Below are 19552 nucleotides of genomic sequence, written 5' to 3'. Positions count from 1 at the left end.
CCAACATGATCCACCGCACATGTTTTAAGAGCAAAATGTTATTTTTGGAAGGTGGACATGAAACATTTTCGAGAAAATAACATGGTTGTAGCAAATATGTTCCATGATCACCACATGTTTGTGGTGATCATATTCCTTCTTTGGGTGAATGTCATAAATCTGTCGGCTGGCAAAGAAGTGGTTTAGAAGTGATAGCAACCTGAAGGTCATTTTAAAACATATCCGCCATCTTGTAGTCCATCTTCGAACTTGACCTGCTTACAGAGAAAAAATAAAAGAATATGCACAAAATTTTACGCCCATAATAGACAGACAGACATACGGACATGGTTATATTTCTCTCTGATCCTGAAAAAATTGTAATGGGTACAAAAATTCTAACCCAATTTCTCCTAGGTCCGTGAGGGTAAATCATGAGGGAATTCCTTACCTTAGAATTGAATGGGTAGATAGTGTTTATACGACTATCAGAAAATCAAAATAAATTTAGGACAGAATTAAATGATTGCTTGTGAACCATCGGTTTATGGTAATAAAGGTTTTGCTCGTGAAGGCCTTAACAAATTCCACCCATGTCACAAAAAATAACATCAAATAAAATGAGCGAGTACTTACCATTCCAATCTTGACGCTCTAACATAGACATGGAGGATAAAGATGTCACTACGGGCGGGAACATTGTCGCTGACATATTAAGTACATCTTGGAATATACTTCGGCTGGTGCTTGTACCACCTTCAGGCATTGTTGCTTCTGTCATTGGTGCTTTCGTTGTGGTTGTTGTCGTTGTAGATGATGACGATGATGTCGTTGGTGATGGTGATGATGATGACGATGAGATTGATGCCAAAGAAGGCATGGAAGTTGTTGATATATAACTTTCTGGCATTGTTGACGCAGAATGTGATGGCAATGACGACGGCGGCGACCTCACTGACGTTGATGACGTGTAATACTCTGGTGATGGGCTAAATAAGTTGGACTCTGAGGCAGATGACAATGATGATAGAGAAGGTTCCTGCAGTAAACAGTAGTCCGTGCATTCACTTACAGCCAATTTAAGTTCTTGTTCCTCTGGGCATTCACGACTTGGACATGGTGACCACCATACCTACAATTAGAAGAAAAACAAAAACCAACATCACAAACATCCGTCAAGAAAATTGAACACACAAAAAAAACAAAGAGGGCAACAGAAAGAGCAAAAATGTAAAAGAAGCGAGATTTTGGTGGCCCATATTTGTTGGTATACAAAGAAAAAGTTTGCAGATATCTCTTTTTGGGAAGTTTTCAATTGTTCGCAAGTAATTTATCCCAAAATGGTGTTGCATAAGGGATTGATGGAAAAACAGGAAGAATATAAAATGTCACAAATTTTTGGGTGCTGTTATAAGAAAGTGAATATTAAATAATTAAATTAAAAGCACTGCCAAAAATGTCCTCCCTTTACTTTTACCACACAGGAAGTTCTTTCCAATCCAATTTTTTATAAATCGATTTTTTCATATTTTTAGTGGGAAATGTTAACCTTTTTTCAAATAGGTTAAAAACAGAGTAAGAATTAATAAAATGGTACAAATTATTTAAATATCGTCGAAAAATATGCTAAATCCCCTCTAGGAAATTTCGATTTTTTTTTAAATATTTGAGGTCAAACGTTTCAGACAAGCGTTAGAATGCATAAACTCTACTTATTTTTCTATATTTGGTTGGAGAGGGAACCTCCTTTTGCCAGATTCGTATATAGTATAGTGAAGTAACTAAATTTATCCTACTTGAAATTTTCAGAGAATTTAGGATAGAAAATATCGGGCTGTCACTATCCTATCCTTATAGTGGCAGCCCGATATATCGAGTTCACTTGGACTATTTACGAATTTTGCAGGGAATGTTGAGGGTGGTTTCTTCTTCTGATCTACTGGACATTTAAAGGGAATATGGGAAATGATGGTTGGGTTAGGTTAGGTGGCAGCCCGATGTATCAGGCTCACTTAGACTATTCAGTCCATTGTGATACCACATTGATGAACTTCTCTCTTATCACTGAGTGCTGCCCGATTCCATGTTAAGCTCAATGACAAGGGACTTCCTTTTTATAGCCGAGTCCGAACGGCGTTCCACATTGCAGTGAAACCACTTAGAGAAGCTTTGAAACCATCACAATTAGTCACCAGCATTACTGAGGTGGGATAATCCACCGCTGAAAAACTTTTTGGTGTTCGGTCGAAGCAGGAATCGAACCCACGACCTTGTGTATGCAAGACGAGAATGCTAACCATTGCACCACGGTGGAATTGATAAGTTCTCATATTTTTATACCCTCCACCATAGGATGGGAAGTATACTAACATAATTTTGTCATTCTGTTTGCAACGTATCCAAGAATTGGTCTAAGAGCCCATAAAGTATTAAAATGTTCCGGGTCGTGGTGATGTTCAGCCGTCCGTCTGTGGAAATGACGCTAACTTCTGAAGGAAACAAGCTTGAAACTTGGTACAAATATTTCTTATTATACCCTGCGCCACACTTGGAAACAGGGAATTATTAATTAGTGCATGTGTTTTCAACACTCATATAAAAACGAGATAGACACAGGGTGGCAATAATACTCAGCCCATGAGTCGATGTATCCTTGTCCGTCTCTCTGTCAGTTTATGAACACATTTTTGTGATCTAGGTTAGGTTAGGTTATGTGGCAGCCCGATGTATCAGGCTCACTTAGACTATTCAGTCCATTGTGATACCACAGTGGTGAACTTCTCTCTTATCACTGAGTGCTGCCCGATTCCATGTTAAGCTCAATGACAAGGGACCTCCTTTTTATAGCCGAGTCCGAACGGCGTTCCACATTCCAGTGAAACCACTTAGAGAAGCTTTGAAACCCTCAGAAATGTCACCAGCATTACTGAGGTGGGATAATCCACCGCTGAAAAACTTTTTGGTGTTCGGTCGTAGCAGGAATCGAACCCACGACCTTGTGTATGCAAGGCGGGCATGCTAACCATTGCACCACGGTGGCTCCCGTTTTGTGATCTAAGTCTAGATCGCAGCTTTTATATAATCGACTTAAAATTTATCAAAGTTTCAAATTTCTTTTTGTAGAAAATTTTGTCAAAATTTTATTTCTATAGAAAATTGTGTCAAAATTTTATTTTTATATAAAATTCAAACTCAAAACTTTATTTCAATAGGATTTTTTTCAAAAGTTTATTTCTATATAAAATTTGGTCAACAATTTATTTCTATATGAAATGTTTTAAAAAATTTATTTCTATATACAATTTTTGGTCAAAACTTTTTTTCTATAGAAAATTTTGTCAAAATTTTATTTGTATAGAAAATTTTGTCAAAATTTTATTTCTATATAAAATTTTGTCAAAAGTTTCTTTCTATATAAAATTTTGTCAAAAGTTTCTTTCTATATAAAATTTTGTCAAAACATTATTTATATGGAAAAATTTGTCAAAATATTATTTTTATAGAAAAATTTGCCAATATTTTATTTCAATAAAATTTTTTGTCAAAATTTTATTTCCATAAAAAATTTTGTCAAAATTTTATTTCTATAAAAATTTTTATTTTCATAGATAATTTTGTCAAAATTTTATTTCTATAGAATATTTGTCACAATTTTACTTATTTAGAAAATGTTTTCAAAATTTTATTTCCATAAAAAATTTTGTCAAAACTTTATTTCTATAAAAATTTTTATTATCATAGAAAATGTTGTCAACATTTTATTTCTATAGAATGTTTGTCAAAATTTTACTTTTTATAGAAAATTTTGTCAAAAGTTTATTTCTATATAAAATTTTGTCAACATTTTATTTCTATATGAAATGTTTTCAAAACTTTATTTCTATATAAAATTTTTGGCCAAAACTTTATTTCTATAGAAAATTTTGTCCAAATTTTATTTGTATAGAAAATTTTGTCAAAATTTTATTTCTATAGAAAATTTTGTCAAAAGTTTCTTTCTATGTAAAATTTTGTCAAAACTTTATTTATAAGGAAAATTTTGTCAAAATGTTATTTTTATAGAAAATTTTGCCAATATTTTATTTCTATAAAAATTTTTGTGAAAATTTTATTTCCATAAAAAATTTTGTCAAAATTGTATTTCTATAAAAATTTTTATTTTCATAGAAAATTTTGTCAAAATTTTATTTCTATAGAATGTTTGTCACAATTTTACTTATTTAGAAAATTTTGTCAAAATTTTATTTCCATAAAAAATTTTGTCAAAGTTTTATTTCTATAAAAATGTTTATTATCATAGAAAATGTTGTCAAAATTTTATTCCTATAGAATGTTTGTCAAAATTTTACTTTTTTAGAAAATTTTGTCAAAATTTTTTTTCTATAGAAAATTTTGTCAAAATTTTATTTCTATATGAAATGTTTTCAAAACTTTATTTCTATATAAAATTTTTGGTCAAAACTTTATTTCTATCGAAAATTTTGTCAAAATTTTATTTGTATAGAAAATTTTGGCAAAATTTTATTTCTATATAAAATTTTGTCAAAAGTTTCTTTCTATATAAAATTTTGTCAAAATGTTATTTCTATAGAAAATTTTGTCAAAATTATATTTCTATAGAAAATTTTGTCAAAATTTGATTTCTATAGAACATTTTGTCAAAATTTTATTTCAATATAAAATTTAGTCAAAATTCTATTTCTATTTTGTCAAAATTTTATTTGTATAGAAAGTTTAGTCAAAATTTTATTTCTATAGAAAATTATGTCAAAATTTTATTTCTATAGAAAATTTTGTCGAAATTTTATTTCTATAGAAAATTTTGTCAAAATTGTATTTCTTTAAAAAATTTTCAAATTTAAATTTATTTCTTTGTCAAAATTTTATTTTTGTAGAAAATTTTGTCAAAGTTTTATTTCTATAGAAAATTTAGTCAAAATTTTATTTCTATAGAAGATTTTGTCAAACTTTTATTTCTATAGAAAAGTTTTTCAAAATGTTAATTTTATAGAGAATTTTGTGAATATTTTATGTCTATAGAAATTATTGTCAAAATTTTATTTCCATAAAAATTTTTGTTAAAATTTTATTTCTATAATTTTGTCAAAATTTCATTTCTATAAAAATTTTTATTTTCCTTCGTTTTGTTTGTAATTGTTGGTTTCTCTTCAATCATTATTGTTGTTTTTGATTTCAGCTTAAAACCATGCATTTCCACATGCATTGACTAAACTACAAGTGTAGCTTAACCAAAAGAGGAAAAGTATGCTTGTCAAATTTATTTGAGCAATGCCCTATAGACTGCAAGATGGTTGGATGTACAGCTGTTACCACATTCCCCATCAGCATCCTCTACTTGCAGCAAAACTATCAACCAATTATCAGAATAAATACGGGTAATTCACTCAACCCAAAGTGAACTGAAAAGAACTTTCTATGGAAAATTTTGTCAAAATGTTATTTTTATAGAAAATTTTGTCAATATTTTATTTCTATAAAAATTTTTGTCACAATGTTTTTTCCATAAAAAATTTGTCAAAATTATATTTCTATAAAAATTTTTATTTTCATAGAAAATTTTGTCAAAATTTTATTTCTATAGAATGTTTGTCACAATTTTACTTTTTTAGAAAATTTTGTCAAAATTTTATTTCAATAGAAAATGTTGTCAAAATTTTATGTCAATAGAAAATGTTGTCAAAATTTTATTTCTATAGAAAATTTTGTCAAAATTTTATTTCTTTAAAAAATTTTCAAATTAAAATTTATTTCTATAACAAATTTGTCAAAGTTTTATTTCTATAGAAAATTTTGTCAAACTTTTATTTCTATAGAAATTATTGTCAAAATTTTATTTCCATAAAAAATTTTGTCAAAATTTCATTTCTATAAAAATTTTTATTTTCCTTGGTTTTGTTTGTTATTGTTGGTTTCTATTCAATCATTATTGTTGCATTGACTAAACTACAAGTGTAGCTTAACCAACAGAGCAAAAGTATGCTTGTCAAATTTATTTGAGCAAAGCCCTATAGACTTCAAGATGGTTGGATGTATAGCTATTTCGGAATTACCACATTCCTCATCAGCATCCTCTACTTGCAGCAAAACTATCAACCAATTATCAGAATAAATTAGGGTAATTCACTCAACCCAAAGTGAACTACACTTGAACCTTCCGAAAAAAGGTACATCCAACCACCTTGCAGTCTATAGGGCTTTGCCCAAATAAATTTGACAATCATACTTTTCCTCAGTTGGTTAAGCTACACTTGTAGCTTAGTCAATGCATGGTTTTAAACTGAAATTAAAAACAACAATAATTTTTATTTGCATAGAAAATGTTGTCAAAATTTTATTTCTATAGCATGTTTGTCACAATTTTACTTCTTTAGAAAATTTTGTCAAAATTTTATTTCTATAGAAAATTTTGTCAACATTTTATTATCAAAATTTTATTTCTATAGAAAATTTGTGAAGTGCCCTTAGGTTAGGTATAGTGACAGCCCGATATTTTCAGGCTCACTTAGACTATTCAGTCCATTGTGATACCACTGTTGTGAACTTGTGATCCGCATAGCAACCAACAAATTTGAAGGATTTGAGATGGCATCGTAAATGTCTACAAAGTGGTGCATGGTATACTGTAGTCGGCCACGCCCGACTTAAGACTTTCCTTACGTGTTATTATTAAAACAAGCATTATGGGATCAATTAATTTTGTGATTAAATTTGTATTCTAAATCTACTTATAGTCCTTAGCTAAGGGAGACAAAAATCACAACACCCTTTGCTTGAACAAAGTAACCTTAAGTAACCCAATTTTGCGAAAGGAAGTTTCTATGGCATATCAAAGTTGGGCTAAACATTATATTGAGCGTTACGTTTACAAGAGTTTGTGTTTTAATAGCTCAAAAGTTATTAACTGTAAAACTCTCCAAAAAAGTCAAAATCCCTACAACTTCACTTTCAATGGAAGTAGAGGAAATTGCAGTCGATAGAGTTGAAGGTGTTCAACTAAAGAAGACCCAAATTTGCATAGTTTTTTTTTTGGTGAGTTTTGATTGAAGCTTAACACAAATTTGGAAAAAAAACCTTCGACATTATTAACTTTTATGAAACTACAGTCACGTCATCATCAGATCTCTTTGACTTTATATAGGATATAATATGCAAAGGTATGACATCCAAAGTAGCCTTGATTTCTTCCTCACGTAAGAATACAAACACACAACCACATCCGCACACACATCAAAATATCAATAATCACATTTACCCTCCATCATCCTTGACTTTTGATTGCTGTATTTGAGTTGAGGCAAAGAAAATTAATATAGCTGCTGCTGCACCATCAAGTATTTCATATTGACATGATGGAGACCATGATGATGCCATCATATCCAATGTGGTAGTTAGTTTTCTTTTTTCTTGGAAAAGAATGTGATAGTTGATGGGCATATATGTGGGGGTTGTCCTCATCATTAGGATCTCAATTGGAGTGAAATGACTGGAATTTGCCTAAATTGGAATTGTGAGATATTGGATTCTTGCAAACGGTCACAAATATAAAAAACCAGGTCAACTATATTTTAATTTCATGTGGTGACTAGGCTAAACATGATGCGGAATATTAAATGTGAATAACCAGAGATAAGTATGATATATTTGAAAATAGTTTGACAAAGTTATTCAGTAGAAATTATTGTTCAGAATTTTTATGAGAACAAACAAACATATCCCAGCAAAAACGTATCACCAAAAAAACAAATGGCGAAAATATCCATTTTGATCCAGAAATCTCAAAATGTTATTTCTATAGAAAATTTTGTAGAAATTTTATTTCTATTTTGTCAACATATTTTTGCCGTAGAATATTATGTGAAAATTTTATTTCTATAGAAAATTTTGTCAAAATATTATTTGAAAATTTTGTCAAAATTTGATTTCTATAAAAAATTTTGCAAATTTTTTTTTCTATAAAAAATTTTATATCTATAGAAAATTTTGTCAAAATTGTATTTGTATAGAAAATGTTGTCAAAATTTTGTTTCTATAGAAAAATTTGTCAAAATTTTATTCCTACTGAAAATCTTATACCCACTAAAAATTTTGGCAAAATTTTATTTCAATAGAAATTTTATTTCAAAATTTTATTTCTATTGAAAATTTTGTCAAAATTGTATTTCTATTGAAAATTTTGTCAAAATTTTATTTCTATTGAAAATTTTGTCAACATATTATTTCTATAGCAAATCTTGTCAAAATTTTATTTCTGTAGAAACATTTGTCAAAACTTTATTTCTATATAAAATTTTATTTCTATAGAAAATATTGTAAAAATTTTATTTCTATAGAAAATTTTGTCAAAATTGCATTTCTATAGAGATTTTTTTGTCACAATTTTATTTCTATATAAAATGTTCTCAAAACTTTATTTCTATAGAAAATTTTGTCAAAAATTTTTTGATATACATGATTTTGTCAAAATTTTATTTCTATAGAAAATTTTGTCAAAATGTTATTTTTATACCCTTCACCACTACTGTGGGACAGGGTATAATAAGTTTGTGCATTTGTATGTAACGCCAAGAAGGAAACGTCTGAGACCCATCGTTTAGTATACCGATCGCCTTAGAATTAAATTCTGAGTCGATTTAGCGATGTCCGTCTGTCTGTCTGTCTGTTCATGTATTTTTGTGCGCAAAGTACAGGTCGCAGTTTAAGTCCGATCATCCTCAAATTTGGCATAGGGTCGTTTTTTGGGACAAAGACAATCGCTATTGATTTTGGAAAAATCGGTTTAGATTTAGATATAGCTGCCATATATATTTATCCCCGATCTGGTCATAATTGGCGTGTTTATCAACCGGTGTTCTTCAAATTCTATATAACCGAATATTTTATGAGTCTCGAAAAAGTTGCAAAATATCAGCCAAATCGGTTCAGATTTAGATATAGCTCCCACATATATCTTTCGTCCGATTTAGACTCATATGACCACAGAGGCCACAGTTTACTACCGATTTACGTGAAATTTTGCATAAAGAGTAGAATTAACATTCTACCTATGCTTGGTAAATTTGATTGAAATCGATTCAGATTTAGATATAGCTCCCATATATATCTTTCGTCCGATTTGCACTTATATGGCCCCAAAAGCCAGAGTTTTGCAGTGATTTAGTTCAAATTTTGCACAAGGAGTACGTTTAAAAGTATCGGTAAGTGCACCAAATTTGGTTGAAATCGGTTCAGATTTTGATATAGCTCCCATATATATCTTTCGTCCGATTTGAACTTATATGGCCTCAAAAGCCAGAGTTTTGCGGTGATTTGGTTAAAATTTTGCACAAGGAGTACGTTTAATAGTATCGGTAAGTGTACCAAATTTGGATGAAATCGGTTCAGATTTAGATATAGCTCCTATATATATCTTTCGCCCGATTTGGACTTATATGGCCTCAAAAGCCATGACTTGCTTTAACTTTTGCACAAGGAGTACGTTTAACAGTATCGGTAAATGTGCCAAATTTGGTTGAAATCGGTTCAGATTTAGATATAGCTCCCACATATATATTTCGCACGATTTAAACTTAAATGACCACGGGGGCCAGAGTTGTACTCCCATTTACGTGAAATTTTGCAGAGATAGCAGAATTATTATTCTAACTATGCATGTCAAATTTAGTCGAAATCGATTCAGATTATATATAGCTCCCATATATATGTACACCAAAGTTGGGAAAATATGGTAGACTATTTCATAATTTAGACCCGTTTTCAATGGGATTTTCCTTCAATTGTCTGCATAGTTTCCACGGAGAATATATTTAATATGATATTTAAGTGTGTCAAGTTTGATCAAATTTGGTTCAGAATTAGATAAAGCCTCCATATATTCGTTCTTCCGGTTTATACAAATATGGCCAAATTCCCATACTTTACACAAAATTCTGTGATTATTTCCCCATTTCTTAGTCATATCCTATACACTGTAATGCCAGACTTTCCACAGAATGGTTGAGTTTTAAGTAAGGCTCCAAGTCGCCCGACTTGACCAAATAATATATCACAACCCACACTTGACCACATATATTGGCAAGATCTAACCAATATCCTTGTAAAATCGTCACTGCTGAGTAGCAAAAATTGTAAATGTTACTCAAATTGTCCTATATATCGAATACATAAGTATCGCCTGGTAAATCCTAAGTGCTCTTTTGTATAATTGCATTAAAATTTCTCTCGCTCCATATTCCCCATATTTTTTCTTAACATTGTGTTTCATTCCAGGGCGTTCGCCGATTTCAATTTTAATTCTAGAGATTTGGTAGAAGTACAAAAAATTGTCTCCATTATAAGTATTTGTATCTGGAAATGCAAATCTTTATATAGCCCTCCCAGCAAATTTGATGTAGTTGAAATGGTAACACAAATGTTGATCTATACATGGTGGTGAAGGGTATAATATAGTCGACCCCGCCCGACTTTAGACTTTACTTACTTGTTTTATAGTAAATTTTGTCAAAAGTTTACTTCTATAGATAATTTTGTCAAAATTTTATTTCTAGAGAAAATTTTGTCAAAATTTTTTTCTATTGAAAATTTTGTCAAAATGTTATTTTTATAGAAAATTTTGTCAAAATTTTATTTCTATAAAAAATTTTGTTAACATTTTATTTCTATAGAAATTTTTTCAAAATTTTGTTTCTATAGAAATTTTTTTAAAATTTTATTTCTATAGAAAATGTTGTCAAAATTTATTTCTATTGAAAATTTTGTAAAAATTTTATTTCTATAGAAAATGTTGTCAAAATTTTATTTCTGTTGAAAATTTTGTTAAAATTTTATTTCTATAAAAATTTTTGTCAACATTTTTTTTCTATAGAAAATATGTCAAAATGATATTTTTATAGAAAATTTTGTCAAAATTTTATTTCTAGAAAAGATGTTGTTAAAATTTTATTTCTATAGAAATTTTGTCCAAATTTTATTACTATAGAAATTTTTTTAAAATTTTATTTCTGTAGAAAATGTTATCAAAATTTTATTTCTATAGAAAATTTTGTCAAAATTTTATTTCTATAGAAAATGTTGTCAAAAATTTATTTCTATTGAAAATTTTGTCAAAATTTTATTTCTATAGAAAATGTTGTCAAAACTTTATTTCTGTTTAAAATTTTGTTAAAATTTTATTTCTGTTGAAAATTTTGTTAAAATTTTATTTCTGTTGAAAATTTTGTTAAAATTTTATTTCTATAAAAATTTTTGTCAACATTTTATTTCTATAAAAAAGTTTGTCAAAATTTCATTTCTATTGAAAATTTTGTCAAAAGTTTATTTCTATAGATAATTTTGTCAAAATTTTATTTCTAGAGAAAATTTTGTCAAAATTTTTTTTCTATAGAAAATTTTGTCAAAATGTTATTTTTATAGAAAATTTTGTCAAAATTTTATTTCTATAAAAAATTTTGTTAAAATTTTATTTCTATAGAAATTTTGTCAAAATTTTATTTCTATAGAAATTTTTTTAAAATTTTATTTCAATAGAAAATGTTGTCAAAATTTTATTTCTATAGAAAATGTTGTCAAAATTTATTTCTATTGATAATTTTGTCAAAATTTTATTTCTATAGAAAATGTTGTCAAAATTTTATTTCTGTTGAAAAATATGTTAAAATTTTATTTCTGTTGAAAATTTTGTTAAAATTTTATTTCTATAAAAATTTTTGTCAACATTTTATTTCTATAGAAAAGTTTGTCAAAATGTTATTTTTATAGAAAATTTTGTCAAAATTTTATTTCTAGAAAAAATTTTGTCAAAATTTTATTTCTATAAAAAATTTTGTTAACATTTTATTTCTATAGAAATTTTGTCAAAATTTTGTTTCTATAGAAATTTTTTTAAAATTTTATTTCTATAGAAAATGTTGTCAAATTTATTTCTATTGAAAATTTTGTCAAAATTTTATTTCTATAGAAAATGTTGTCAAAATTTTATTTCTGTTGAAAATTTTGTTAAAATTTTATTTCTATAAAAATTTTTGTCAACATTTTATTTCTATAGAAAAGTTTGTCAAAATGTTATTTTTATAGAAAATTTTGTCAAAATTTTATTTCTAGCAAAAATTTTGTTAAAATTTTATTTCTATAGAAATTTTTTTAAAATTTTATTTCTATAGAAAATGTTGTCAAATTTATTTCTATTGAAAATTTTGTCAAAATTTTATTTCTATAGAAAATGTTGTCAAAATTTTATTTCTGTTGAAAATTTTGTTAAAATTTTATTTCTATAAAAATTTTTGTCAACATTTTATTTCTATAGAAAAGTTTGTCAAAATGTTATTTTTATAGAAAATTTTGTCAAAATTTTATTTCTAGCAAAAATTTTGTTAAAATTTTATTTCTATAGAAATTTTGTCAAAATTTTATTTCTATAGAAAATGTTGTCAAAATTTATTTCTTTTGAAAATTTTGTTAAAATTTTATTTCTATAAAAATTTTTGTCAACATTTTTTTTTATAGAAAAGTTTGTCAAAATTTCATTTCTATTAAAAATTTTGTCAAAATTTTATTTCTATTGACAATTTTGTCAAAATTTTATTTCTAGAGAAAATTTTGTCAAAATTTTTTTTCTATAGAAAAATTTGTCAAAATGTTATTTTTATAGAAAATTTTGTCAAAATTTTATTTCTATAAAAAATTTTGTTAAAATTTTATTTCTATAGAAATTTTGTCAAAATTTTATTTCTATAGATAATTTTTTTAAAATTTTATTTCTATAGAAAAGTTTGCAAAACTTTCATTTCTATTGAAAATTTTGTCAAAAGTTTATTTCTATAGATAATTTTGTCAAAATTTTATTTCTAGAGAACATTTTGTCAAAATTTTTTTTCTATAGAAAATTTTGTCAAAATGTTATTTTTATAGAAAATTTTGTCAACATGTTATTTTTATAGAAAATTTTGTCAAAATTTTATTTCTAGAAAAAATTTTGTTAAAATTTTATTTCTATAGAAATTTTGTCAAAATTTTATTTCTATAGAAAATGTTGTCAAAATATTATTTCTATAGAAAATATTGTCAAAATTTATTTCTTTTGAAAATTTTGTCAAAATTTTATTTCTATCGAAAATGTTGTCAAAATTTTATTTCTGTTGAAAATTTTGTTAAAATTTTATTTCTGTTGAAAATTTTGTTAAAAATTTATTTCTGTTGAAAATTTTGTTAAAATTTTATTTCTATAAAAATTTTTGTCAACATTTTATTTCTATAGAAAAATTTGTCAAAATTTCATTTCTATTGAAAATTTTGACAAAATTTTATTTCTAGAGATAATTTTGTCAAAATTTTATTTCTTGAGAAAATTTTGTCAAAATTTTTTTTCTATAGAAAATTTTGTCAAAATGTTATTTTTATAGAAAATTTTGTCAAAATTTTATTCCTATAAAAAATTTTGTTAAAATTTTATTTCTATAGAAATTTTGTCAAAATTTTATTTCTATAGAAATTTTTTTACAATTTTATTTCTATAGAAAAGTTTGTCAGAATTTCATTTCTATTGAAAATTTTGTCAAAAGTTTATTTCTATAATTTTGTCAAAATTTTATTTCTAGAGAAAATTTTGTCAAAATTTTTTTTCTATAGAAAATTTTGTCAAATTGTTATTTTTATAGAAAATTTTGTCAAAATTTTATTTCTAGAGAAAATTTTGTCAAAATTTTATTTCTAGAGATAATTTTGTCAAAATTTTATTTCTAGAGAAAATTTTGTCAAAATTTTTTTTCTATAGAAAATTTTGTCAAAATGTTATTTTTGTAGAAAATTTTGTCAAAATTTTATTCCTATAAAAAATTTTGTTAAAATTTTATTTCTGTAGAAATTTTGTCAAAATTTTATTTCTATAGAAATTTTTTTACAATTTTATTTCTATAGAAAATGTTATCAAAATTTTATTTCTATAGAAAATGTTGTCAAAATTTATTTCTATTGAAAATTTTGTCAAAATTTTATTTCTATAGAAAATGTTGTCAAAATTTTATTTCTGTTGAAAAATTTGTTAAAATTTTATTTCTGTTGAAAATTTTGTTAAAATTTTATTTCTATAAAAATTTTTGTCAACATTTTATTTCTATAGAAAAGTTTGTCAAAATTTCATTTCTATAGAAATGAAATTTTGTCAAAATTTCATTTCTATAGAAAATTTTGTCAAAATTTTATTTCTAGAGAAAATTTTGTCAAAATTTTATTTCTATAGAAAATTTTGTCAAAATGTTATTTTTATAGAAAAGTTTATCAAGATATTATTTCTATAATAAATTTTGTTAAAATTTGATTTCTATAGAAAATTTTGTCAAAATTTTATTATATATAAAATAGTGTTAAAATTTTATTTCTACAGAAAATTTTGTCAAAATTTTATTATATATAAAATAGTGTTAAAATTTTATTTCTATAGAAAATTTTGTAAAAATTTTATTTCTATAGAAAGTTTTGGTAAAATTTTATTTCTAGAAAATTTTGTCAAAAATTTTTTTCTCTTTAGTCATCGACCATATGTGTAAATTTTCATTATCATCTGTTAAGTTATCGACATAACTGGTCTTGATTAGATACTCCTTATTCTGTGATATATAAACACAAAAATTTATGAAATAGTTTCATAAACAACTTTTCTTAAGAGAAACTTAATTTTTTTTCTAATCCAATATTGATTAAAATTTAGTATTTTCCATTAAACAAAAATATTATTTATGCCTCAAATGGAAAAATCATACAATTTCTTCCTTTTATTTTAAACCCTTTGAAATAAAGCAATAAACAGAAACATAAAACAAAATATTAAAAACCTATATAAGATTTCGTCTTTTCTAAGGATATGAGCATTATTCATATAATAGTCCATCTAAATTGAATTTGAAAGAACCATAAAAAGAAAATTGGATTTTACACAAAGAAAAAAAAATACACGAAAGCAAGCAAAATGCAAAACATACAATGTTGTAGGAAAAACTCTACGAGTATAAGATAATAGGATTCAATGCTTTAGAACTTAACAGAGGACAAGTGTTGCCAAGTTCGTCAGTTTTCCCCCCACAATTGGTAGTTTTCGTTGTGGATTTTTAGGGAACACATTCATTTGGGGGGATTTTTAGGGGTACGAAATAAATTCTATCTTGCAGTTCAATTGTAATCATAATGTTTTTTGACCCGAATAGCTCCGTCTATTATTACTCACATTCTGCATTTACTTAATCAAATTAATCTTTTACTCAAAAATATAATTTTTTTTTAATGTGCCGTTTATTAATATGACCCCAACATAAATAAAAACTCGATTTTTTTTAAATTTTCCAAAAATACGAACTGTCGCCTGTTCGAAAATTTAATAAAGGGAAAAGACCAAAAAATATGTACTCTTACTATTTTTCAAAAAAAAAAAACAAAAAAACAAAATTGAGAAGGCGTCTGTCCAAATTTTCAAGAAGTCGAAAGATCGAATTTCCAAAATTTCAAAAAGACGAAAAGTCGAAAATTTCAAAGTGTTCAAAGGTCGAAAAATTGAAAAGTCGATTTATTCTAATTAAAAATAAAACTTTCAAAAAATATAAAAGTTTGAAAGAGACGACTTTAAAAAAATTCATAATTCCACCTTTCCAACGTTTGAAGACATCGAAAGGTCGAAACGCCGACTTATTCAAATTTTTCAAAACATCGAATGGTAGAAATGCCGACTTATCCAACTTTCTAAAAATTCGGGTTATCGAAATGTTTAAAAAGTCTAAAGTTAAAAAGACGTTTTATATAAATTTTTAAAAATTCGGAATGTCCAATCTGAAAAGTCGACATATTGTCCGCCCAAAATTTTTAAGAAATCGAAGGATAGAAAATTCGACTATTCCAAAATTTCTAAAGGTCGAAAAGTCAACTTTTCCAAAATGTCAAAAAGTTCAAAGGTCGCAAAGTATACTTATTCTAGTTTTTAAAAAGTGAAAGGCCACAAAGTCGATTTTTCGAAGTTTCAAAAAGTGTAACGGTGGAAAAGTAAACTTTTCCAAAGTTTCAAAAAAGCGACTTAAAAAAAATAGAAAACTCAAAACGTCGATCTATTCAAAGTTTCAAAACATCGAAAGGTTGAAATGCTGACTTATCCAAATTTATAAAAAGTTGAAAGGTCGAAAACTCGACTTTTTCAAATTGTTGAAAATTCGGTTTATCAAAATCTAAAACAAAAAAGTTGATTTATCCAAATTTAAAAAAAATCGAAATTTCGATTTTCAAATGTCGTAGTTTCAAAAAGTCGAACAAGTTTAAATTTTCAAAAAATCAAAAATTCGACTTTTCCAAAGTTTCAAACGTCTAAAGAGCGAAAAGTCGAGTTTTACAAATTTTCCAAAAAAAAAAAAATCGAAAACCCGAAAAGTCAAGCTTTCCAAATTTTCAAAAAGTCAATAGGTCGAAATGATGACTTATTAAAATTTTTAAACAGTCGAAAGGTCGAAAAATTGAGTTTTTCAAATTTTGAAAAAACCTATTTTCATTCTGATTACAAATCCTAATCGACCCACTGAGGCCTACTCAGTGGGAAAATGGAAACTGCGGAACTACCCACATTTCCAAAATGTTTGATCTGTGTTTATTTCACTAAGTGGTTCTCCGCCCAACTGTGTTAAGATCCGGCAGACCGAATTTGTTTGAGGTTTCTTATCCAATTTGGTATTCCCATATACCAAGACAGATAATCTGGTGACATAAACTCTGATTCGGGTATTAGGTTATCCTATTATTCCAATTCCACAACCGAATTACTTGGGTTGCGGTAACACTTGCCGACGGCAAGATATCTTAGAACTTCATAACACCGTAATATATACCACATAGTCCATACGTGGTATATATTAAACTAAACAAGTATATACGGCCGTAAGTTCGGCCAGGCCGAAGCTTATGTACCCTCCATCATGGATTGCTTAGAAACTTCTTCTAAACACTGCCATCCACAATCGAATGACCTAAGTTGCGGTAACACTTGCCGATGGCAAGGTATCTTAAAACCTCCTAGCACCATCTTCTAAATTGTATGTAAGTCCATACGTGGTATATATTAAATCAAAAAAGATCGATCCAATACGTATATAATTCAGTTTGAAAAAGTAGAAATAAAATTTTCACAAAATTTTCTATAGAAATAAAAATGTTGACAAAATTTTTTATAGAAAGAAAATTTTGACAAAAATTTCTACAGAAATAAAATTAAAAAAAAAATTCTATAGAAATAAAATATTGGTAGATTATTTTTGGCTCGAGTGGCAACCATGATTATGAACCGAATAAAATTTGAACAAAATTTTTTTTTTCTATAGAAATAAAATTTTGACAAAATTTTCTATAGAAATAAAATTCTGACAATGATGAAAATTTTATTATGAACCGAATAAAATTTTAAAAAAATTTTCTCTAGAAATTAAATTTTGACAAAATTTTCTATAGAAATAAAATTCTGACAATGATGAAAATTTTATTATGAACCGAATAAAATTTTAACAAAATCTTCTCTAGAAATAAAATTTTGACAAAATTTTCTATAGAAATAAAATTTTGGTAGATTATTTTTGGCTCTAGTGGCAACCATGATTATGAACCGATATGGACCAATTTTTGTGTGATTGGACCAATTTTGGTATGGTTGTTAGCGACCATATACTAACACCACGTTCCTAATTTGAACCGGATCGGATGAATTTTGTTCCTCCAAGAGGCTCCGGAGGTCAAATCTGGAGAACGTTTTATATGGGGGCTATATATAATTATGGACCGATATGGACCAATTCTGCCACGGTTGTTAAAGATCATATACTAACACCATGTTCAAAATTACAACCGGATTGGATGAAATTTGCTTCTCTTGGAGACTTCGCAAGCCAAATCTGGGGATCGGTTTATATGGGGGCTATATATAATTATGAACCGATGTGGACCAATTTTTGCATGGTTGTTAGAGACCATATACCAATATAATGTACCAAATTTCAGGCGAATCGGATGAAATTTGCTTCTCTTTGAGGCTCCGCAACCCAAATCTGGGGATCGGTTTATATGGGCGCTATATATAATTATGGACCGATGTGGACCAATTTTTGCATGGTTGTTAGAGACCATATACCAACATCATGTACCAAATTTCAGCCGGATCGGATGAAATTTGCTTCTCTTTTAGGCTCCGCAAGCCAAATCTGGGGATCGGTTTATATGGGGGCTATATATAATTATGGACCGATGTGGACCAATTTTTGCATGGTTGTTAGAGACTATATACCAACACCATGTACCAAATTTCAGCCGGATCGGATGAAATATGCTTCTCTTAGAGGCTCCACAAGCCAAATCTGAGGGTCCCTTTATATGGGGGCTATACGTAAAAGTGGACCGATATGGCCCATTTTCAATACCATCCGACCTACATCGATAACAACTACTTGTGCCAAGTTTCAAGTCGATAGCTTGTTTCGTTCGGAAGTTAGCGTGATTTCAACAGACGGACGGACGGACGGACGGACGGACGGACGGACGGACGGACATGCTTAGATCGACTCAGAATTTCACCACGACCCAGAATATGTATACTTTATGGGGTCTTAGAGCAATATTTCGATGTGTTACAAACGGAATGACAAAGTTAATATACCCCCATCCTATGATGGAGGGTATAAAAAGGCCGATTAAATACGTATATAATTAAGTTTAAAGTTTCTATAGAAATAAAATTTTGACAACATTTTCTATAGAAGTAAAATTTGGAAAAAAAATTCCTATAGAAATAAAATTTGGAAAAAATTTTCTATAGAAATAAAATTTTGATAAAATTTTCGATAGAAATAAAATTTTGACAAAATTTTCTATAGAAATAAAATTTTGACAAAATTTTTTATAGAAATAGTATTTTGACAAAATTTTCTATACAAATTAAATTTTGACAAAATTTTCTATAGAAATAAAATTTTGACAAAATTTTCTATAGAAATAAAATTTTGACAAAATTTTCTATAGAAATAAAATTTTCACAAAATTTTATATAGAAATAACATTTTGACAATATTTTCTATAAAAATAAAATTTTGGTAGATTATTTTTGGCTCGAGTGGCAACCATGATTATGAACCGATATGGACAAATTTTTGTGTGATTGGATATCGGCTATATATAACTATAGACCGATATGGACCAATTTTGGCATGGTTATTATATTAATTTTGCTTCTCCAAGAGGCTCCGGAGATCAAATCTGGGGAACGGTTTATATAGGGCCTATATATAATTATGGACCGATATGGACCAATTCTTGCGTGTTTATTAGAGACCACATTCTAACACCATGTTCCAAATTTCAACCGGATCGGATGAATTTTTCTCCTCCTAGAGGCTCCGGAGGACAAATCTGGGGATCGATTTATATGGGGGCTAAATATAATTATGGACCGATATGGACCAATTCTTGCATGGTTGTGAGAGTCAATATACTAACACCACGTACCAAATTTCAATCGGATCGGATGACTTTTGTTCCTCTAAGAGGCTCCGGA

General features: G+C 27.3%; 1 protein-coding gene across 8 annotated transcripts in view; it reads right to left on the bottom strand.

Annotated features, from left to right (window-relative positions):
- Positions 1 to 19552, bottom strand: part of LOC142226759 (uncharacterized) — a 323175-nt gene that overhangs the window by 141622 nt on the left and 162001 nt on the right. For all 8 annotated transcript variants that reach the window (XM_075296945.1, XM_075296944.1, XM_075296940.1 and 5 more), the window contains exon 5: positions 616 to 1111. In XM_075296945.1, coding sequence (XP_075153060.1) covers positions 616 to 1111 — 496 coding nt within the window. The remainder of the gene's footprint in view (positions 1 to 615; positions 1112 to 19552) is intronic.

The sequence above is a fragment of the Haematobia irritans genome, chromosome 2, assembly GCF_050003625.1.
Source record: "Haematobia irritans isolate KBUSLIRL chromosome 2, ASM5000362v1, whole genome shotgun sequence".
Taxonomy (NCBI): domain Eukaryota; kingdom Metazoa; phylum Arthropoda; class Insecta; order Diptera; family Muscidae; genus Haematobia; species Haematobia irritans.
The sequence above is the reverse complement of the archived record's forward strand: the minus strand, read 5'-3'. Positions and strand labels throughout refer to the sequence as shown.